We start from the raw sequence: 23,791 nt of genomic DNA on the forward strand, positions 1-23,791 counted from the left end.
GGAGAATCTTACATGGTCTTTGCCAGAAGCCAAAGCTTCTTCATCAGTTGGGAACCTCCCTCAGGTTCTTCCCCAAACACTTCCTTCATCACACTGCCAGAATGGGACCATGCCGATAAACAAATTCACCCTAAAGCATGGAAGTCTGCTACATCATCATGTTCTCTTACTCTCTGCCCAGGTGACTTGCAGTTTAAATGGGGCCCTCAGCGCTTTGATCCAACGAAGTAAAGCACAAATATTAGAATTTCAGGAAGGTGACAGACAATGGAGAACACTTTTGGAGTTCCTTTTATTGTACTGTCTTCTTGCCTTCTCTGCCTGTGTCTAGAGCTGGGTATTGTGTCTCACCAACAGAGGAAGATGAGGAGGCCAAGTTGACACCTTACCATTCTCTGAGTCAACATCTGAAATCTCAGTTTACAGGCCACCTGTGTGCTGATTTTCCCCCTGCCATCTCCATGCCATCTCCATGCCAGACTCATTCTTCACTCTTCTCTGCCTTCTCCTGTATGCTGACTCTCCCGGCTTCCCTCGTCATGTCACCTCTTCCTGGGGTTGGCTGTTGAGAGATGCCAGTAGGAGACTGGAGGGTGGGAGAAGAGAGAAGTTGGGACATTTCTTAACTGCTCATTCCCTGCTCTGGCAGTACTTCTCCAGCAATAGCTACGTCCCCAAAACTACAGCTTCCACTATGCATTGTCCCCCTCCCCCACCTGGGGAATCCAGGAACACTATTGCCTTCTTTTGCCCTTTCAGTCTAGGGATGTTGATGGGTTTCCCACTGTTGCTAGTCTCTGAATGCCACACCATACCTTGTTTGATTTCTTAACTCTGCCTAGCCCTCTGAAAGGAGCCTTGCATTCAAATCTCTCTGAAATATTTGCAGTGAATTTTATTTCCTGCTGGGACCCTGACTGTTATGCCCCAAGACTGAAGGGAGAAACAGGAGTCTCTCCCCAATCAAGGCTAGGGCCTGGTGCCAAGTTTTTCTTCAACAGAGCCCTGGGATGGGGAATTAAGAGCTGCTGCTGCCTTGCTGTGAGACTTTGGACAATTCTCTGACCCTCTCTGAGCTTTCAGTGGCCCCATCAGCCCAGGAGGGAGAATGAGTTTGATTATCTCATCCTTATTACTCTGAAAGTCATGTCCTAAGTGTCAAGTTTGTACAATAGTCCTGTGGATGGAGTTGGCCCTTTTCTGACCAAGAATTTCCCTTCTGGGGCTAAAACCTTGTACCTGAAGATTGCTCTCTCTCTCTCACACACACACACGTACACACACACAAAGGATTCCAAAGCATCTTGTGCCTAGGAGTGCAAATCCTCCCAGGGGTCCACACTGAAGGTGGAAGCTTTCTTGAAAGAGAGCGCAGGCAAGCTGAAACTTAGTTTCATGGTCTGGAAAATGGGTATAAAGAGTGAGTAACTGTTTGTCATCTGGGTTAAATGAGATAGCGTGTAGAAAGTGCCTAGAACATACAAGGCACTTAAAAAAAAAAAGGCAGTCATTATTATGTTGATGGTTAAGTGAAGAATTGTCTTCTGTTTGCCCCTGTAAGGAATCAAGGTAGAACACCCAATTCCTGGTTTCCTTGAAACCCCTCACCTGATTTGTCTTTCCTGAATTTTGGGAGAAGCCAGCCAGGCTCTTCTGTTTGTTGTCTGTCAATTTTGGGGCTACTGCCCCTGCCCCAAAAGAGCCCTGGTGGTGCAGTAGTTAAAGTGCTTGGCTGCTATCCAAAAGGTCAGTGATTTGAACCCACCAGCGGCTTCACAGAAGAAAGATGTGGCAACCTGCTTCTGTAAAGATTACAGCCTTAGAAACCCTATGGGGTCACTATGGGTCAAGGTCAACTTGATTGCTGTGAGTTTGGCTTTGATTTTGTTTGTGTCACCACCTAGTGGCTCTCAGCCCAGCCTGAGCTGTTGCTGGTGACAGGGTGTGGCTGTGCGTGGGGCTTGGCAGGGTGGCTGGGTCTAGAGTAAGGGTGAGCCAGGGGCAACAGGAGCCAGCTCAGAGCCTAGGCGACTGCCACTGCAGCCATGGTGCCTGTCTTACTCTCCCTGAGCCTCTTCCACCTAGGCCTGTGGGCTTCTGGCCTTATCTTGGTCTTAGGCTTCTTCAAGCTTGCCTGCCTACTGCTGAGGAGGCAGAAGCTGGCCAGGGCTATGGACTGCTTCCCCGGCCCCACTACCCACTGGCTTTTCGGACATGCCCTTGAGGTAAGTGAGAGGAGGAAGGATTGGAGAAGGTTTGTTCAAAATAGCCTCCCTTCCTTCAGAGAATCAGGCCTTATCCCCCAGGGGCCATGAAGGGAGACTTTATGCTTGGGGAAGGGAATATTGTCCTGGGAGCCACGGTTTCCCTTCAGCTTTCCCAGCATGATCTCTCCCTCACTCTGCCTCCCAAGCTAGTCTCAGGGTGGTGGGGTACTTCAGAACTGGGTCAAACAGGCCACAGGCTGCTTCCAATCATCCTGAAACCCAAGATTCAGACAAAGCTTTGCTAGAGGATTGAGGATAGCACAAAGGTAACATATCTGGATTGTATGATGGAATTAGGCAATCTTTAGGGCTTAATCAGAGTCCTATTCTGTGCAGTGTGAAAATTTCCGTTTTCAGGGAAGAAAATGTAAACAAAGGCAGAGATGAGTGTTGTCACATGAGAGACCTCCCAGAGTGTCCAAGTTGTTGATTCACCTAAAGGTGGGGTTTTCCCTGCTATGCCTATGGGCTAACTCATCTTCCTGGGTTCAGAACCTGGCTCTGTTCTCTCCCAGTTACCTCAGGGTGGTGAGGGCCACCTTAGCACTGCCCTCAAGGGCATTTCTTATCTCTGTACCATCATGGAGATCTAGAGCAGCGGGCAGGAACAGCTGCGTTGAAATCAACTGGGCGAAGTAGATTCCTGAACCCCTAGCCCTGGAGATTCTAATTTAGCAGACTGCAACTAGGAGTCTGAATCTAAAAAACTTCCCCAAGTGTTTTGATCTGCAGCCAGGTTTGGGACCCCAGGTATAGATGCCAGAGATAAGGCTCAGAGAGAGGGAGAGTCTGTTCTTCTTTCTGCTGCATCTGCCCTCTTCATTCTTAGTCTGTGAAATCCCTTCGCCTCCGTGGTTGACACTGGGAATGAGCTTGACCTTATGTGAGACATGCCCAGGGTTATACTTACCCTTACAGATAACTGCCCTCTCAGAATTGTCCAGTGACCCATACCCATCCTGGGGACACTCGGGAAAGGTTGGTTGGGGAGATGAATAAGACCCAGGCCCTGTTCTCAAAGAGCTTATGGCCTAAAGGAGAAAACGGACACCATAGCCTTTCCTGCTGGGTTGGGTTCCACCACGGGATTCTGTATCAGCTACTTCTCTGTATCTATCTCAGCACTCGTCCCCTTGAGTTGTCATCTTCTGCTTACTTGTTCATCTTTCCCACTAGACAGTGACCTCTAGAGTGTGGAGATCTGGTCTGATTCATCCTTGTACCCTCAGGGTCCTGCACAAAGCTTGGCACAGAGCAGGCATCAATGAAGTGAACAACTGGAGGGACTAGGAGGGATTTGGGAGTCTGTGGATGGTGCCTTCATGGCATAGTAGTTAAGAACTTGGCTGCTAACCAAAAGGTCAATAGTTTGAATCCACAGGCTGCTCCTTGGAAATCCTATGGGGTAGTTCAACTCTGTCCTATAGGGTAGCTATGAGTCAGAATCAACTCGATGGCAATGAGTTGGTGTTTTTTTTTTTTCTTTATTTTGGGTGGTGCATATAGTTAACACACTTGGTTGGAGCTTTGAGTCCACCCAGACGCACCTTGAAAGAAAGGCCTGGTGATCTACTTCTGAGAAATCAGCTGCTGAAAATCTGATGAAATATAGTTCTACTCTGATAAATACAGAGTCACCATGAGTTGGAGCCAACTTGACAGCAACTGGAAGAAGAATTGCTAAGTACAGAAGGAGGGTCATGGGAAGGTTGAGGTTTGGCCCTCATGAGGGTATGAAAGGCATTTAGAGAGACCTTTCCCCCACTCTATCATGTCAGAGCTGGCTGCCCTCTTCTCTCCCACTGCTCCCCATCCCCAACATCTTGAGAGTGTGCAGAGGGTCTGGTATGTACTTTAGCTCTGGCTTTCTGGTATCAATAGAGGTATCTGAAGGGTCTTCTGCTCAGCACTAGGAAGGGCAGGCAAGAGCTGGAAGGGTGGTTCCTCTTGGGCACCACTAAGGTTTCCTGGGGAACCCTCACAATCACAACATCTCTGCATTCCTCAGGGGCTTGGCACCTTTGCTCCCTATCTCATCCACACCTAAGCCTCAGAAATGGGGAAAGCAGGATGGAGATTATTTTTCCTAATGTACAGATGAGGGTAAGAACTGGTAGCAACTACCTGTAATCCTCCTCAGTTTTCAGAATTTATCACCCTGAGGCTGGGCCTTCCTATTTCTGTAAGGTTCCCCTCATCTCACTCTAAGGCCCAGGGAGCACTTTGCCCATATTGCAGGGATTGACAAATCTGACCTGTGTATGTATCTGAGTGTGTTTGAGTGGGTGGGGTAGGGATACCATCTTCCAGCCCAAGGAAAGAGCCCAAAGCCATCCTGATACCGCTGAGGCCTCTTCTCTTGCCCCACCCGTTGCTGGGACAGTCTTCATGGCCTTGTGCTGTGTAGTGAAGAGCCTTGGTTCTGAACTCTGCCTCACTTTCATTTAGCAGATATTGATCATGTGTCTTCTCTGTGCCCTGTTTAAGTCACTTCACTTCTCTGTGTTTTCCTTGTCAACAAAATGGAGTTAATAATATTTACCTTGCTGGGTTAGAAGAGGATCAAAAGAGTCCCTGGGTGGTGTAAACAATTAATGTGTTCAGCTGCTAACTAAAAGGTTGGAGATCAGCAGGCAAGCTGCTAGCTCAAGTTCCAAGAGCCAGGGGTCAGATGAATAGGAACCAGCTGCAGGATCCAGAGTGTTTTGCCAGAAGGTCCACCTATATTGGATGCAGGCCACACTCCCAAGGAAACTCCCTTTCCACTGATTGGCTACTCACAACAGGTTCCATCATGGAGGTGACCACATTATATTAGATTTCATCATGGAGGTGTTTACATACTATACTACTGCCAAGCTACATCATGACTACCAAACCACTGAGAATCGTGGCCCAGCCAAGTTGACACACAACCTTAACCATCACAGACCCCTTGAACCACAAGACTGGATTGTAATCAGTTTGTTTGTTTTCTATGTCAAAACAAACAAACAGCGAAAATGTGGGAATCTGAGACCCAGAAAGAAGAGGCCCAGGGACTGGCAACACCTGTTAGTGTCTGGATGTGGGAAACTCAGATGTGGGATTTGGAGAGTGTCTTGCCTCAGGCATTGCAGGAATTTCCTGCCCTGAGCTGCTGTATCTGGCTGTCTTAGCTCTGTTTTGCTGATTCCATTGTAAACGCCACTTGGTGGACCTTCAGAGAGACGAGCAGCCTTTGAAGGGCATCCTCCTTGGTATTGCTATGAACCACTGGGAAAACTCCATTTCAGGGCTCCGGCTGGTATTGGGACACATGTTGGTTCCATTCCCAAGCACAGGACTAGGAGTAGATTTTGGGGATAAATATAATGTGTTCATGTTTGGAAACACCGAATCCGAGTGGCGTAGAGGACATTCTGTAGAAATGTCCAGAAAGCGGTCAATTATGTTCCTGGAGCTCAAGAAAAGGATGAACAGAGAATTTGGAAATCACAGGCAGGAGGATGGCAAAGGAAGTCACAGGAGTGGAGGAGAGCCTTCAGGGAGAAGGTACAGAATGATAAGAGGCAAAGGACCAGGTTTTTGAGACAAATGGTGGGGGAGGAGCTGCTGAGAGGGGACATCAGGACAGGTGGCAAGACAGCCAGGAGTGAGTTCAAGAAAGAGGGAGAAATCAATTGTGTCATAGTAGCTGGAGGTCTCTGAGCTTAACATCAAGGAGGGTGATTTCACCTTAGCAAAAGCAATGTTGAGAGGTGAAGGCTACAGTGGGAAGAAGTGGCAACAGTGAAGACAACTCTTTCAAGAAGTTAAGTTATGAAGACAGCAGGAAAATAGGATGTTAGCTGGAAGAGGCAGCAAAGCCAGGGAGCTTTTGTTTCCTTTTTTTTTTTTTTTAAGTAGGAGAGACTTGAGCATGTTTTAAATGCAGATGATGAGGAGCCAGTTGGGATGGAGAGGTCTGCGATATGGGAGAGGGGCTGACTGAGGCGCCCGAGGGGAAGGTTGGAACCTTGGACAGGCCTAGGACACCTCCTCTACTGTAGCAGGAGAGGTTGGGGCATGGGCACAGGTGGTTCTTCAGATCTGGTGGCTGACTTTTAGGGATGTCTTATCTGAGGCTCTATTTTCTCTGAGAAGTTGAGCAGAGTGTCATGTGTTGGGTGGGGGGAATGGTTGAGGAAAGAGAGTTTTTTTTAAATTTTACTTTAGGTGGAGGTTTACAGAACAAACTAGCTTCTCGATAAAGTTAGTAAACATTGTTTTATGACATTGGTTAACAACTCCACAACATGTCAACACTCTCCCTTCTTGATCCTGAGTTCCCTATTACCAGCCTTCCTGTCTCCCTGCCCCCCCACCACACCTCCTAGTCTTTGCCCCTGGGCTGGTGTACCCTTGTAGTCTCCTTTTGTTTTATGGGCCTGTCTAATCTTTGGCTGAAGGGTAAACCTCAGGAGTGAACTGAAAGGGTGTCCAGGGGCCATACTCTCAGGGTTTCTCTAGTGTCTGTCAGGCCAGTAAGTATGGTCTTTTTGTTTTTTTGTGAGTTTGAGTTTGTTCTACATTTTTCTTCAGCTCTGTCCAGAACCCTCTATTGTGATTCCTGTCAGAACAGTCAGTGGTGGTAGCTGGGCACCATTTTGTTGTACTGGACTCAGTCTGGTGGATGCCATGGGGGTTGTGGTCCTTTAGTATTTTGGACTAATTTTTGCGTTGTGTCTTCAGTTTTCTTCATTCTCCCTTGCTTCCGAAGGGATGAGACCGGTGGAGTATCTTAGATGGCCGCACACAGGCTTTTAAGACTCCAGACATTACTCACTAAAGTAGAATCTAAAACATTTTCTTTATTAACTATGTTATGCCAATTGAGCTAGATGTTCCCTGAGACCACAGTCGCCACAGCCCTCAGCCCAGCATTTTGGTCCCTCAGGAAGTTTGGATGTGTCTATGGAGCTTCCATGACCTTGCCTTGTACAAATTGTGCTGGTTTTCCCAGTATTATGTACTGTCTTACCCTTCATCAAAGTTACCATTTATCTATCATCTACTTAGTGTTTTTCCAATCCCTTGTAACCATCAAAGATTGCTTCTGTTTGTGTGTAAACATTTTCAGTACAGTAGCGGTCTCATACAATATTTGTCCTTTCGTGATTGACTTATTTCACTCAGCATAATGCCCTCCAGATTCATCCATGTTATATGCTTCACAGATTCATCGCTGTTCTTTATCGTTGGTTAATACTCCATTGTGTGTAAGTACCACAGTTTGTTTATCCATTCATCTGTTGATGGGCATCTAGGTTGTTTCCATATTTTTGCTGTTGTGAACAATGCTGCCATGAACATGGGTGTGCATATGTCTGTCAGTGTGACTACTCTTATTTCTCTAGGATATATTCCTAGGAGTGGGATTGCTGGATCTCTAGCTTTCTAAGGAAGCGCCATATCATTTTCCAAAATGGTTGTATCATTTTGCATTCCCACCAGCAGTGCATAAGAATTCCAGTCTCCCCGCAGCCTCTCCAACATTTGTTATTTCATGTTTTTTTTCATTCGTGCCCATAATGCTGGGGCAAGATGGTATCTCATTGTAATTTTGATTTGCATTTCTCTAATGGCTAGTGATCACAAGCATTTCCTCATGTATCTGTTGGCCGCTCGAGTGTCTTCTTTGGAGAAGTGTCTGTTCATTTCCTTTGACCATTTTTTAATTGGATTATTTGTCTTTTTGTTGTAGAGGTGTTGGATTTTCTTGTAGATTTTAGAGATTAGAGCTTTGTCTGATTTGTAACAGCCAATTCCGCTCCCCCCCGCCCCCCAGTCTGTAGGTTCTCTTTTTACTCATTTGGTGAAGTCTTTTGATGAGCATAAGTGTTTAATTTTTAGAAGATCCTAATTATCTAGCTTATCTTCTGGAGTTTATGTGCTGCTGGTTATGGTTTGTATCCTGTTAATGCCGTGTATTAGGGCCTCTAGCATTGATCCTATTTTTTCTTCTATGAATTTCATAGTTTTTGGCTTTATATTTAGGTCTTTGAATTAGTTTTTGTATATGGTGTGAAGTGTAGGTCCTGTTTCATTTCTTTGCAGATGGACATTCAGTTTTGTCAGCACCATTTGTTAAAAAGACTGCCTTTTCCCCATTTGATGGACTTTTGGCCGTTGTTGAAGATCAGGTGACCATAGGTGCATGGATTTACATCTGGGTTCTCAATTCTGTTCCATTGGTCAATGTATCTGTTGTTGTACCAGTACCAGTCTGTTTTGATTACTGTAGCTGTATAGTAGGTTCTGACGTCAGGTAGTGCGAGTCCGTCTAATTTATTCTTCAATAGTGCTTTACTTATCCGGAGCCTCTTTCCTCTCCATATAAAGTTAATGATTAGTTTTTCCATCTCTTTAAAGAATGCTGTTGCTATTTGGATTGGGATTGCGTTGTATTTGTAAATCTCTTTGGGTAGAATTGTCATTTTCAGAATGTTGAGTCTACCTCTCCATGAGCATGGTATGTTTTTCCATTTATGTAGATCTCTTTTGATTTCTTGCAGTAGTGTTTTGTAGTTTTCTTTGTATAGGTCTTTTACATCCGTCGTTAGATTTATTCCTAAGTATTTTATTTTTTTAGGGACTGTTATAAATGGCACTGTTTTCTTGATTTCCTTTTCATAGTTCTATTTATTGGTATATAGGAATCCAGCTGATTTTTAATGTTTATCTTATATCCTACTACTCTGTTGAATCTTTCTATTAATTCCAGTAGTTTTCTCATGGAGCTTTTTGGATTTTCTACATAGCATCATATTATCTGCAAATAGGGACAGTTTAACTTCTTCATTGCCAATTTGGATGCCTTTCGTTTCTTTTTCTTGCCCTATTGCTCTAATTAGGACTTCCAGCACAATGTTAAATAGGAGTGGTGACAAAGGGCATCCTTGTCTTCTTCCTGTTCTGAAGGGGAATGATGTTGATCATTGGTTTTGCATTGATGCCCTTTATTATGTTGAGAAATTTCCCTTTTAACCTATTTTATTGAGAGTTTTTTTTTTTTAATCAGGAATGGGTGTTGGACTTTGTCGAATGTCTTCTGCATCTATTGAGATGATCATGTGATTCTTTACTTTCCTTTTATTTATGTGGTGGATTACGTTGATTGATTTTCTAATGTCGAACAATCCTTGCATACCTGGTATGAATCCTACTTGGTTGTGGTGCATTTTTTAAATATGATGCTGAATTCTATTGGCTAGAATTTTGTTGAGAATTTTTGTGGCTATATTCATGAGAGATATTGGTCTGTAATTTTCTTTTTTGTGGTGTCTTTGCCTGGTTTTGTTATCAGGGTTATGCTAGCTTCATAGAATGCATTCAGAAATATTGCTCCCTTTTCTATGTTCTGAAACAGTTTGAGTAGTACTAGTGTAAGCTCTTCTCTGAATGTTTGGTAGAATTCTCCAGTGAAGCCATCTGGGCCAGGGCTTTTTTTTGTTGTTGTTGGAAGCTTTTTTTTTTTTCTTTTTAGTTTTTCAATCTCTTCTCTTGTAATGGGTCTGTTCAGATTTTCAACATTATTTTGTGTTAGCTTGGGTAGGTAGTGTGTTTCTAGGAATTTGTCCATTTCCTATAGGCTTTCAAATTTGTTGGAGTATAGTTTTTCATAATACTCTGTTATGATTCTTTTTATTTCTGTTGGTTCTGTTGTAATGTCCCCCATTTCATTTCTTATTTGAGTTATTTGTGTGCTCTTGTCAATTTTTTTTTTTTTTTTTTTTTTTACATATTGTATGATTTATTTATTTATTTATTTTTATTTATTTATTTATTTTATAATAACTTTTATTAAGCTTCAAGTGAACGTTTACAAATCCAATCAGTCTGTCACATATAAGTTTACATACATCTCACTCCCTACTCCCACTTACTCTCCCCGTCTTGAGTCAGCCCTTTCAGTCTCTCCTTTCTTGACAATTTTGCCGGCTTCCCTCTCTCTCTATCCTCCCATCCCCCCTCCAGACAAGAGTTGCCAACACAATCTCAAGTGTCCACCTGATATAATTAGCTCACTCTTCATCAGCATCTCTCTCCCACCCGCTGACCAGTCCCTTTCATTTCTAATGAGTTGTCTTCGGGGATGGTTCCTGTCCTGTGTCAACTGAAGGTCTGGGGAGCATGGCCGCCGGGATTCCTCCAGTCTCAGTCAGACCATTAAGTTTGGTCTTCTTATGAGAATTTGGGGTCTGCATCCCACTGATCTCCTGCTCCCTCAGGGGTCCTCTGCTGAGCTCCCTGTCAGGGCAGTCATCAATTGTGGCCGGGCACCAACTAGTTCTTCTGGTCTCAGGATGATGTAGGTCTCTGGTTCATGTGGCCCTTTCTGTCTCTTGGGCTCTTAGTTGTCATGTGGGCTTGGTGTTCTTCATTTTTCTTTGCTCCAGGTGGGTTGAGACCAATTGCTGCATCTTAGATGGCTGCTTGTTAGCATTTAAGACCCCAGACGCCACATTTCAAAGTGGGATGCAGAATGATTTCATAATAGAATTATTTTGCCAATTGACTTAGAAGTCCCCGCAAACCATGCTCCCCAGACCCCCGCGCTTGCTCCGCTGACCTTTGAAGCATTCATTTTATCCCGGAAACTTCTTTGCTTTTGGTCCAGTCCAATTGAGCTGACCTTCCATGTATTGAGTGTTGTCTTTCCCTTCACCTAAAGCAGTTCTTATCTACTGATTAATCAATAAAAAAACCCTCTCCCACCCTCCCTCCCTCCCCCCCTCGTAACCACAAAAGTATGTGTTCTTCTCAGGTTTACTGTTTCTCAAGATCTTATAATAGTGGTCTTATACAATATTTGTCCTTTTGCCTCTGACTAATTTCGCTCAGCATAATGCCTTCCAGGTTCCTCCATGTTATGAAATGTTTCAGAGATTCGTCACTGTTCTTTATCGATGCGTAGTATTCCATTGTGTGAATATACCACAATTTATTTAACCATTCATCCGTTGATGGACACCTTGGTTGCTTCCAACTTTTTGCTATTGTAAACAGAGCTGCAATAAACATGGGTGTGCATATATCTGTTTGTATGAAGGCTCTTGTATCTCTAGGGTATATTCCTAGGAGTGGGATTTCTGGGTTGTATGGTAGTTCTATTTCTAACTGTTTAAGATAACGCCAGATAGATTTCCAAAGTGGTTGTACCATTTTACATTCCCACCAGCAGTGTATGAGAGTTCCAATCTCTCCGCAGCCTCTCCAACATTTATTATTTTGTGTTTTTTGGATTAATGCCAGCCTTGCTGGTGTGAGATGGAATCTCATCGTAGTTTTAATTTGCATTTCTCTAATGGCTAATGATCGAGAGCATTTTCTCATGTATCTGTTGGCTGCCTGAATATCTTCTTTAGAGAAATGTGTGTTCATATCCTTTGCCCACTTCTTGATTGGGTTGTTTGTCTTTTTGTGGTTGAGTTTTGACAGAATCATGTAGATTTTAGAGATCAGGCGCTGGTCGGAGATGTCATAGCTGAAAATTCTTTCCCAATCTGTAGGTGGTCTTTTTACTCTTTTGGTGAAGTCTTTAGATGAGCATAGGTGTTTGATTTTTAGGAGCTCCCAGTTATCGGGTTTCTTTTCATCATTTTTGGTAATGTTTTGTATTCTGTTTATACCTTGTATTAGGGCTCCTAGGGTTGTCCCAATTTTTTCTTCCATGATCTTTATCGTTTTAGTCTTTATGTTTAGGTCTTTGATCCACTTGGAGTTAGTTTTTGTGCATGGTGTGAGGTATGGGTCCTGTTTCGTTTTTTTGCAAATGGATATCCAGTTATGCCAGCACCATTTGTTAAAAAGGCTGTCTTTTCCCCAGTTAATTGACACTGGTCCTTTGTCAAATATCAGCTGCTCATAGGTGGATGGATCTATGTCTGGGTTCTCAATTCTGTTCCATTGGTCTATGTGTCTGTTGTTGTACCAATACCAGGCTGTTTTGACTACTGTGGCTGTATAATAGGTTCTGAAGTCAGGTAAGGTGAGGCCTCCCACTTTCTTCTTCTTTTTCAGTAGTGCTTTGCTTATCCGGGGCTTCTTTCCCTTCCATATGAAATTGGTGATTTGTTTCTCTATCCCCTTAAAATATGACATTGGAATTTGGATCGGAAGTGCGTTAAATGTATAGATGGCTTTTGGTAGAATAGACATTTTTACTATGTTAAGTCTTCCTATCCATGAGCAAGGTATGTTTTTCCACTTAAGTATGTCCTTTTGAATTTCTTGTAGTGGAGCTTTGTAGTTTTCTTTGTATAGGTCTTTTACATCCTTGGTAAGATTTATTCCTAAGTATCTTATCTTCTTGGGGGCTACTGTGAATGGTATTGATTTGGTTATTTCCTCTTCGGTGTTCTTTTTGTTGATGTAGAGGAATCCAAGTGATTTTTGTATGTTTATTTTATAACCTGAGACTCTGCCAAACTCTTCTATTAGTTTCAGTAGTTTTCTGGAGGATTCCTTAGGGTTTTCTGTGTATATAATCATGTCATCTGCAAATAGTGATAACTTTACTTCTTCCTTGCCAATCCGGATACCTTTTATTTCTTTGTCTAGCCTGATTGCCCTGGCTAAGACTTCCAACACGATGTTGAATAAGAGTGGTGATAAAGGGCATCCTTGTCTGGTTCCCGTTCTCAAGGGAAATGCTTTCAGGTTCTCTCCATTTAGAGTGATGTTGGCTGTTGGTTTTGCATAGATGCCCTTTATTATGTTGAGGAATTTTCCTTCAATTCCTATTTTGGTAAGAGTTTTTATCATGAATGGGTGTTGGACTTTGTCAAATGCCTTTTCTGCATCAATTGATAAGATCATGTGGTTTTTGTCTTTTGTTTTATTTATGTGATGGATTACATTAATGGTTTTTCTGATATTAAACCAGCCTTGCATACCTGGTATAAATCCCACTTGATCAGGGTGAATTATTTTTTTGATGTGTCGTTGGATTCTATTGGCTAGAATTTTGTTGAGGATTTTTGCATCAATGTTCATGAGGGATATAGGTCTATAATTTTCTTTTTTTGTAATGTCTTTACCTGGTTTTGGTATCAGGGAGATGGTGGCTTCATAGAATGAGTTGGGTAGTATTCCGTCATTTTCTATGCTTTGGAATACCTTTAGTAGTAGTGGTGTTAACTCTTCTCTGAAAATTTGGTAGAACTCTGCAGTGAAGCCGTCCGGGCCAGGGCTTTTTTTTGTTGGGAGTTTTTTGATTACCGTTTCAATCTCTTTTTTTGTTATGGGTCTATTTAGTTGTTCTACTTCTGAATGTGTTAGTTTAGGTAGGTAGTGTTTTTCCAGGAATTCATCCATTTCTTCTAGGTTTTCAAATTTGTTAGAGTACAATTTTTCATAATAATCTGAAATGATTCTTTTAATTTCATTTGGTTCTGTTATGATGTGGTCCTTCTCATTTCTTATTCGGGTTATTTGTTTCCTTTCCTGTATTTCTTTAGTCAGTCTAGCCAATGGTTTATCAATTTTGTTAATTTTTTCAAAGAACCAGCTTTTGGCTTTGTTAATTCTTTCGATTGTTTTTCTGTTCTCTAATTCATTTAGTTCAGCTCTAATTTTTATTATTTGTTTTCTTCTGGTGCCTGATGGATTCTTTTGTTGCTCATTTTCTATTTGTTCAAGTTGTAGGGACAGTTCTCTGATTTTGGCTCTTTCTTCTTTTTGTATGTGTGCATTTATTGATATAAATTGGCCTCTGAGCACTGCTTTTGCTGTGTCCCAGAGGTTTTGATAGGAAGTATTTTCATTCTCGTTGCTTTCTATGAATTTCCTTATTCCCTCCTTGATGTCTTCTATAACCCAGTCTTTTTTCAGGAGTGTATTGTTCATTTTCCAAGTATTTGATTTCTTTTCCCTCGTTTTTCTGTTATTGATCTCTAGTTTTATTGCCTTGTGGTCTGAGAAGATGCTTTGTAGTATTTCGATGTTTTGGACTCTGCAAAGGTTTGTTTTATGACCTAATATGTGGTCTATTCTAGAGAATGTTCCATGTGCGCTGGAAAAAAAAGTATATTTTGCAGCAGTTGGGTGGAGAGTTCTGTATAAGTCAATGAGGTCAAGTTGGTTGATTGTTGTAATTAGATCTTCCGTGTCTCTGTTTAGCTTCTTACTGGATGTCCTGTCCTTCTCCGAAAGTGGTGTGTTGAAGTCTCCTACTATAATTGTGGAGGTATCTATCTCGCTTTTCAGTTCTGTTAAAATTTGATTTATGTATCTTGCAGCCCTGTCATTGGGTGCGTAAATATTTAATATGGTTATGTCTTCCTGATCAATTGTCCCTTTTATCATTATATAGTGTCCTTCTTTATCCTTTGTGGTGGATTTAAGTCTAAAGTCTATTTTGTCAGAAATTAATATTGCTACTCCTCTTCTTTTTTGCTTATTGTTTGCTTGATATACTTTTTTCCATCCTTTGAGTTTTAGTTTGTTTGTGTCTCTAAGTCTAAGGTGTGTCTCTTGTAGGCAGCATATAGATGGATCGTGTTTCTTTATCCAGTCTGTGACTCTCTGTCTCTTTATTGGTGCATTTAGTCCATTTACATTCAGGGTAATTATAGATAAATAAGTTTTTAGTGCTGTCATTTTGATGCCTTTTTATGTGTGTTGTTGACAATTTCATTTTTCCACACACTTTTTTGTGCTGAGGCGTTTTTCTTAGTAAATTGTGAGATCCTCCTTTTCATAGTGTTTGACTTTATGTTAGTTGAGTCGTTACGTTTTTCTTGGTTTTTGTCTTGAGTTATAGAGTTGTTATGCCTTTTTGTGGTTACCTCATTATATACCCCTATTTTTCTAAGTAAAAACCTAACTTGTATTGTTCTATATCGCCTTGTATCACTCTCCATATGGCAGTTCAATGCCTCCTGTATTTAGTCCCTCTTTTTGATTATTGTGATCTTTTACCTATTGACTTCCATGATTCCCTGTTATGTGTATTTTTTTTTTTTTAATTAATCTTAATTTGTTTGTTTTTGTGATTTCCCTATTTGAGTTGATATCAGGACGTTCTGTTTTGTGACCTTGTGTTGTGCTGATATCTGATATTATTGGTTCTGTGACCAAACAATATCCTTTAGTATTTCTTGTAGCTTTGGTTTGGTTTTTGCAAATTCTCTAAACTTGTGTTTGTCTGTAAATATCTTAATTTCGCCTTCATATTTCAGAGAGAGTTTTGCTGGATATATGATCCTTGGTTGGCAGTTTTTCTCCTTCAGTGTTCTGTATATGTCGTCCCATTCCCTTCTTGCCTGCATGGTTTCTGCTGAGTAGTCAGAACATATTCTTATTGATTCTCCCTTGAAGGAAACCTTTCTTTTCTCCCTGGCTGCTTTTAAAATTTTCTGTTTATCTTTGGTTTTGGTGAGTTTGATGATAATATGTCTTGGTGTTTTTCTTTTTGTATCAATCTTAAATGGGGTTCGATGAGCATCTTGGATAGATATCCTTTCGTCTTTCATGATGTCAGGGAAGTTTTCTGTCAGAAGTTCTTCAACTATTTTCTCTGTGTTTTCTGTCCCCCCTCCCTGTTCTGGGACTCCAATCACCCGCAGGTTATCCTTCTTGATAGAGTCCCACATAATTCTTAGGGTTTCTTCATTTTTTTTAATTCTTTTATCTGATTTTTTTTCAGCTATGTTGGTGTTGATTCCCTGGTCCTCCAGATGTCCCAGTCTGCATTCTAATTGCTCGAGTCTGCTCCTCTGACTTCCTAGTGTGTTGTCTAATTCTGTTATTTTATTGTTAATCTTTTGGATTTCTACATGTTGTCTCTCTATGGATTCTTGCAACTTATTAATTTTTCCAGTATGTTCTTGAATAATCTTTTTGAGTTCTTCAACAGTTTTATCAGTGTGTTCCTTGGCTTTTTCTGCAGATATCCTAATTTCATTTGTGATATCATTAAGCATTCTGTAAATTAGTTTTTTATATTCTGTATCTGATAATTCCAAAATTGTATCTTCATTTGGGAAAGATTTTGATTCTTTTGTTTGGGGGGTTGGAGAAGCTGTCACGGTCTGCTTCTTTAAGTGGTTTGATATGGATTGTTGTCTCCGAGCCATCACTGGGAAACTAGTTTTTCCAGAAAATCCGCTAAAAAAAAAACTGCAGTCAGATCCCTATCAGAGTTCTCCCTCTGGCTCAGGCTATTCAGATGTTAATGAAGCCGCCTGGGGAGGGTGGGGGAGGGAACAGAGAGATAGGAGAGTAGCACCTCAGAATATAGCCAGAGTTGCTTGTCTTGCTTGGAATGACTGTTATATCTGAGATTCCCGCGGGCGCGTCGCCTATGTGTGCTGGCTGTGTGGAGATTGCCCCCAGGGGGTCTGGCCAGCTGGAGTCACGGTCAGATCCTCCGCTTCCAGCCCCACGCCCAGCGTCAAGGCTCCCCTACTGGGACGGTGCACTCTCAACTCCAAAATCAGTCGCTGCCTCCCGGGGACTTCTCGTCCCTCCAGCCGCGTGGCCGTGCCGCCTCCGTGAACCAGGTGGGCCCCCTCCCGGGGTTAGTTCAGATGGGTGGAGTAGCTCCCCGTGCTTGTGCCGCGACCAAGTGTCCCGGCTGGAACGCTGTTCTCCCCACTCCAATACCAGTCGCTGCCTCCCGGGGACTTCTCCTACCGGCTGCGTCCCACGCCGCCCGCGCGACCCGGCTGGTCCCCTTCCCGGGGTTAGTTCAGGGAGTGGAGCAACTCTCCGTGTTTATGGCGTACCTGCGAGCAGTCCAAATCCCTGCGGGACGGTTCCCCGGCTCGGATGCTGCTCTTTCTGCTCCAAGATCAGTCACTGCCTCCCGGGGACTTCTCCTACCGGCTGCGTCCCACGCCGCCCGTGGAACCGGCTGGTCCCCCTCCCGGGGTTAGTTCAGGGGGGTGGAGCAGGTCTCTGTGCTTGTGCCGTACCTGACTGGTACGCTGGCTCCAGGCTCTGGAAACTATCGCTGCTTCCCCGTATTAGTTTGTTCTCCGTCTCTAAATCCGTGTTTGTTGTTCAGGGTTCGTAGATTGTTATGTATGTGATCGATTCACTTGTTTTTCCGTGTCTTTGTTGTAAGAGGGATCCGAGGTAACGTCTGCCTAGTCCGCCATCTTGGCTCCGCCCCCCTGCTCTTGTCAATTTGACAAAATTTCTTTTGTCAGTTCGGCCAGTGGGTTTATCGATTTTGTTGATCCTTTCAAAGAACCAAGTTTTGATTTTGTTGATTCTTTCTACTGTTTTTCTGTTCTTTATTTCATTTATTCTCCTCTGATCTTTATTTTTGGCTGTGGGCCTCTTTCGCTGTTCTCTTTCTATTTGTTCAAGTTGTATAGCTAATGTTTTGATTTTGTCCCTTCTTCTTTTGATGTGTGCAATATTGCTATAAATTGACTTCTGAGGACTGCTTTTGCTGTGTCCCAAAGGTTTTGGTATGATGTATTTTCCTTCTCTTTTGATTCTAGGAATTTTTTGATTCCGTTGTCTTTTTTTCTTCTATTACCCAATGGTTTTTAAGCAGAGTGTTATTCAGTTTCCTTGTAATTGATTGTTTTTTCTTGCTCTTCTTGTTGTTAATTTCTACTTTGATGGTGTTGTGGTCAGAGAAGATACTTTGTATTATTTCAATGTTTTGGATTTTGTTGAGGGTTGCTGTGAGGCCTAAGATGTGGTCTATTCTGGAGAACATTCCATGTGTGTTGGAAAACAATGTGTACTTTGCATCTGTTGGGTGAAGTGCTCCATATATGTGTATGAGGTCAAGTTGGTTGATTGTGCCCTTTAGCTCTTCTGTATCTTTGTTGAGTTTCTTTCTAGATGTTCTGTCCTTTACCAAGAGTGGTGTGTTGAAGTCTCCTACCATTATTGTGGAGCTGTCAATTTCTCTCTGAAAGAAAAATTTTTGAGGAATGGAGTGTGGCCAGTGCTACAGAACTTTCCAGAAGTCTTTTCTGCCAATCTCTGTGTAAAAGTCACCTCAGAGAGGCCTTCCCTGACCCACTCAATCACCTTCTACAGTAGCAGCCTCCAATCCTTTTCCTGCTTTGTTCTTCTTCCTAGACTTATCACTACCTGAAATTATATTATTGATGTATTTGGTTCTTGTTTATTTCCTTTCTCCCCACTTAGAATGTAAGCTCGGGGAGAGCAAGGACTTTGTCTTATTCACCATTGTATCCCCAGAAACTACACTATACCTGGCACAAAGTGGGTGCTCAATGCTTATTTGTTAAATGAGTGATGAATTCCTGGGGATCCAACTTGGGCAGCAAAACCACTCAAAAAGGGTGAGAACCAATGTCTGCATCTCCCTGGATGCTTAGGCATTCTTTTGGGCCCCTGCTGTCTTGTCTTCTTAGGTGTTTAGATGCTCTCCAACTCTCCCCCTCAGGCTTGATCATTCCTGGGGCTGCTGTTCACCTTTGAATGTTAAAGTAGGAGAGGTGTTAGGGACAGAGCAAGGGCTTTGGAATCAAAAGACCTGGGTATGAATTCTAGTCGTGTGACTTTAGGCAAGGCCCATATATACTTAACTAGCAATACCTGGTGAGTAGGATAGTCATGGTGACTCATATCAATCCAACCTAGGGCCTTCTCTCTGTCTTGTGTATTTGCATGTGTTCACATGTACACGTGCAAATACATTTGTCTCTGAAAGGGAGGATGAAGAGTGAAGTCATTTCATTGTCACCAGAGTGGCAGGGATGTCACTTCTCTGCTCCCTGGGGATCTTTACCATTAGATCTCCTCCCTTCAGGCTTCTCATAGCTTGCTGCTCAATCCCATAACTGAGTACCCAAGGGGATTGTTTAAAATTGAATCCATTTTTTTTCACCAATGGTTATTTCAGAAATGCTGCCTCTTCTCACCTTTGGATGAGTTTTCTTGACAAATGCTCCTAAACCTTTTGCTTCAAATATACAGCTTTGCTGTCCTTGACACTGGCTAGACATGCTGAGCTCTGACAATCTTGAGTGTGTATGGGGAGTTCCCAGGGCAGGGAGATGACTAGGATAAGGGTACCCAAGGCCACTAAGGATGCCACCCTGGAGCAACATAGATCCAGAGGGACCTGGCCCCCAACTCCCAATCCCTGCATGACTGCTCTGGGCAGTGGGAGCCTGTGTGGTTCCCTAGAGCAGAGCAGGAACTCATAAGGGACAGTCACATGCAGGTTGTTTTCAGTTCAGTGACTAAGAAGTCTTTTTAAGAGTTAGAACAGTTCAAAGATGGGTTGGGATGTTTTGAAAAGTAATTTCCTTTCATGTGAGATGTTTGGGCTCTTGAGGGAAGAGAGTCTCACTTTGTAAAGGTTCCAGACCAGGTAACCCAAGTACTCTGAATTTGACATCAACATGACCTGCCTCGAGGGAGCTCCAACATGCTGGGGAAGGAGGAATCCCTTTTCTTGCCCCTCCCCAACTATTTGTTTTTATGAACTCCCACTACCATTTTGTAAACAGATTTATTTTTGTTTCCATCAGGGCTCTCCCCTCCCCTGCTGTGAGAGCTTTGGCTTGCAGTGGACTGGCTAAACAGGAACTTGGTTTCTTGAAAACTGGCCAACTGAGCTTCAGGTCAACTGGCTGATAGTTTGGACAAGTTTAACAGGAGGGGCAGGAGAAAGAGTCTCAGTAGGGCTCTTGGTCTGCCTAGACTCACATGGGACAGTTCCCTTTGGTCTTTGGGTTGTAGTGTTCCTACCTACAAAGTAGGGGTATGGTGCAACTAGGCAGTGTTGACCTTACACGGACTCTGGGGGAGCAGAGAAGAGAGTGGTGATTTAAGACTTTCTTTTTTCAATGCCACCTATTGCTTATTCTTGGCGAGGTCAATAAGGAGTGCAAATGTGAGGATGAGGGGGGTGAGGCCAAGGGTTGATGCCCTAATCTTTCCCTGTTTCTTTTCTTCTGAGGAAAAACAAGCTCAGCCCAGACTTCCATGTCCTGAAAGCATCACAATTTTGGCCTCAATCAATCTACTTACTGCCCTAAAGCCTAAGTGATCTTTTTAAAACACAGATCTGACTTTGTCACTCCCTTGCTTAAATTCCTTCGGTGGTTCTCCGTTGCCCTCAGAATAAAGTAAAGCCTTGTGACATGGCCTACAAGAACCTATATGATCTGCCCTACCCATTTCCAGCCTCATTCTATCCTCTCTCTCACCCCTGAAGAAGTGTTAAGCAAATAACACAGGGCCGATTGGGGGCGGAGCCAAGATGGCGGACTAGGCAGACGCTACCTCGGATCCCTCTTACAACAAAGACACGGAAAAACAAGTGAATCGATCACATACATAACAATCTACGAACCCTGAACAACAAACACAGATTTAGAGACAGAGAACGAACTAATACGGGGAAGCAGCGATTGTTTCCAGAGCCTGGAGCCAGCATACCAGTCAGGTACGGCACAAGCACAGAGAGTGGCTCCACCCCCCTGAACTAACCCCGGGAGGGGGACCAGCCGGTTCCACGGGCGGCGTGGGACGCAGCTGGTAGGAGAAGTCCCTGGGAGGCAGTGACTGGTCTTGGAGCAGAAAGAGCAGCGTCCGAGCCGGGGAACCGTCCCGCAGGGATTTGGACTGGACGCAGGTACGGCATAAACACGGAGAGTTGCTCCACCCCCCTGAACTAACCCCGGGAAGGGGACCAGCCGGGTCGCGCGGGCGGCGTGGGATGCAGCCGGTAGGAGAAGTCCCTGGGAGGCAGCGGCTGGTATTGGAGCGGGGAGAACAGCATCCCAGCTGGGACACTCGGTCACGACACAAGCACGGGGACCTGCTCCACCCATCTGAACTAACCCCGGGAGGAGGCCCAACTGGTTCTCGGGGGCGGCAGGGCCACGTGGCTGGAGGGACGAGAAGTCCCCGGGAGGCAGCGACTGATTTTGGAGTCGAGAGTGCACCGTCCCAGTAGGGGAGCCTCGACGCTGGGCATGGGGCTGGAAGCAGAGGATCTGACCGTGACTCCAGCGGGCCAGACCCCCCGGGGGCAATCTCCACACAGCCAGCACACATAGGCGACGTGCCCCGCGGGAGTCTCAGATATAATAGTCATTCCAAGCAAGACAAGCAACTCTGGCTCTATTCTGAGGTGCTACTCTCCTATCTCTCTGTTCCCTCCCCCACCCTCCCCAGGCGGCTTCATTAACATCTGAATAGCCTGAGCCAGAGGGAGAACTCTGATAGGGATCTGACTGCATTTTTTTTTTAGCGGATTTTCTGGAAAAACTAGTTTCCCAGTGATGGCTCGGAGACAACAATCCATATCAAACCACTTAAAGAAGCAGACCATGACAGCTTCTCCAACCCCCAAAACAAAAGAATCAAAATCTTTCCCAAATGAAGATACAGTCTTGGAATTATCAGATACAGAATATAAAAAACTAATTTACAGAATGCTTAATGATATCACAAATGAAATTAGGATAACTGCAGAAAAAGCCCAGGAACACACTGATAAAACTGTTGAAGAACTCAAAAAGATTATTCAAGAACATACTGGAAAAATTAATAAGTTGCAAGAATCCATAGAGAGACAACATGTAGAAATCCAAAAGATTAACAATAAAATAACAGAATTAGACAACGCACTAGGAAGTCAGAGGAGCAGACTCGAGCAATTAGAATGCAGACTGGGACATCTGGAGGACCAGGGAATCGACACCAACATAGCTGAAAAAAAATCAGATAAAAGAATTAAAGAAAATGAAGAAACCCTAAGAATCATGTGGGACTCTATCAAGAAGGATAACCTGCGGGTGATTGGAGTCCCAGAACAGGGAGGGGGGACAGAAAACACAGAGAAAATAGTTGAAGAACTCCTGACAGAAAACTTCCCTGACATCATGAAAGACGAAAGGATATCTATCCAAGATGCTCATCGAACCCCATTTAAGATTGATCCAAAAAGAAAAACACCAAGACATATTATCATCAAACTCACCAAAACCAAAGATAAACAGAAGATTTTAAAAGCAGCCAGGGAGAAAAGAAAGATTTCCTTCAAGGGAGAATCAGTAAGAATATGTTCTGACTACTCAGCAGAAACCATGCAGGCAAGAAGGGAATGGGACGACATATACAGAACACTGAAGGAGAAAAACTGCCAGCCAAGGATCATATATCCAGCAAAACTCTCTCTGAAATATGAAGGCGAAATTAAGATATTTACAGACAAACTCAAGTTTAGAGAATTTGCAAAAACCAAACCAAAGCTACAAGAAATACTAAAGGATATTGTTTGGTCAGAGAACCAATAATATCAGATATCAGCACAACACAAGGTCACAAAACAGAACGTCCTGATATCAACTCAAATAGGGAAATCACAAAAACAAATTAAGATTAATTAAAAAAAAAATACACATAACAGGGAATCATGGAAGTCAATAGGTAAAAGATCACAATAATCAAAAAGAGGGTCTAAATACAGGAGGCATTGAACTGCCATATGGAGAGTGATACAAGGCGATATAGAACAATACAAGTTAGGTTTTTACTTAGAAAAATAGGGGTAAACAATAAGGTAACCACAAAAAGGTATAACAACTGTATAACTCAAGATAAAAACCAAGAAAAACGTAACGACTCAACTAACATAAAGTCAAGCACTATGAAAATGAGGATCTCACAATTTACTAAGAAAAACGCCTTAGCACAAAAAAGTATGTGGAAAAATGAAATTGTCAACAACACACATAAAAAGGCATCAAAATGACAGCACTAAAAACTTATTTATCTATAATTACCCTGAATGTAAATGGACTAAATGCACCAATAAAGAGACAGAGAGTCACAGACTGGATAAAGAAACACGATCCATCTATATGCTGCCTACAAGAGACACACCTTAGACTTAGAGACACAAACAAACTAAAACTCAAAGGATGGAAAAAAGTATATCAAGCAAACAATAAGCAAAAAAGAAGAGGAGTAGCAATATTAATTTCTGACAAAATAGACTTTAGACTTAAATCCACCACAAAGGATAAAGAAGGACACTATATAATGATAAAAGGGACAATTGATCAGGAAGACATAACCATATTAAATATTTATGCACCCAATGACAGGGCTGCAAGATACATAAATCAAATTTTAACAGATTTGAAAAGCGAGATAGATACCTCCACAATTATAGTAGGAGACTTCAACACACCACTTTCGGAGAAGGACAGGACATCCAGTAAGAAGCTCAACAGAGACACGGAAGATCTAATTACAACAATCAACCAACTTGACCTCATTGACTTATACAGAACTCTCCACCCAACTGCTGCAAAATATACTTTTTTTTCTAGCGCACATGGAACATTCTCTAGAATAGACCACATATTAGGTCATAAAACAAACCTTTGCAGAGTCCAAAACATCGAAATATTACAAAGCATCTTCTCAGACCACAAGGCAATAAAACTAGAGATCAATAACAGAAAAACTAGGGAAAAGAAATCAAATACTTGGAAAATGAACAACACCCTTCTGAAAAAAGACTGGGTTATAGAAGA

The 23,791-nt window shown here is 42.8% G+C and overlaps 1 protein-coding gene across 2 annotated transcripts in view; it reads left to right on the forward strand.

Annotated features, from left to right (window-relative positions):
* The first annotated feature begins 2,034 nt into the window (after nt 1-2,034).
* LOC100674617 (cytochrome P450 4B1) overlaps nt 2,035-23,791 on the forward strand; it is a 40,795-nt gene continuing 19,038 nt past the window's right edge. For both annotated transcript variants that reach the window (XM_003411194.4, XM_064281920.1), the window contains exon 1: nt 2,035-2,225. In XM_003411194.4, the coding sequence (XP_003411242.2) occupies nt 2,046-2,225 (180 nt within the window). In that variant the 5' untranslated portion in view covers nt 2,035-2,045. The remainder of the gene's footprint in view (nt 2,226-23,791) is intronic.

The sequence above is a fragment of the Loxodonta africana genome, chromosome 3 (assembly GCF_030014295.1).
Source record: "Loxodonta africana isolate mLoxAfr1 chromosome 3, mLoxAfr1.hap2, whole genome shotgun sequence".
NCBI lineage: Eukaryota > Metazoa > Chordata > Mammalia > Proboscidea > Elephantidae > Loxodonta > Loxodonta africana.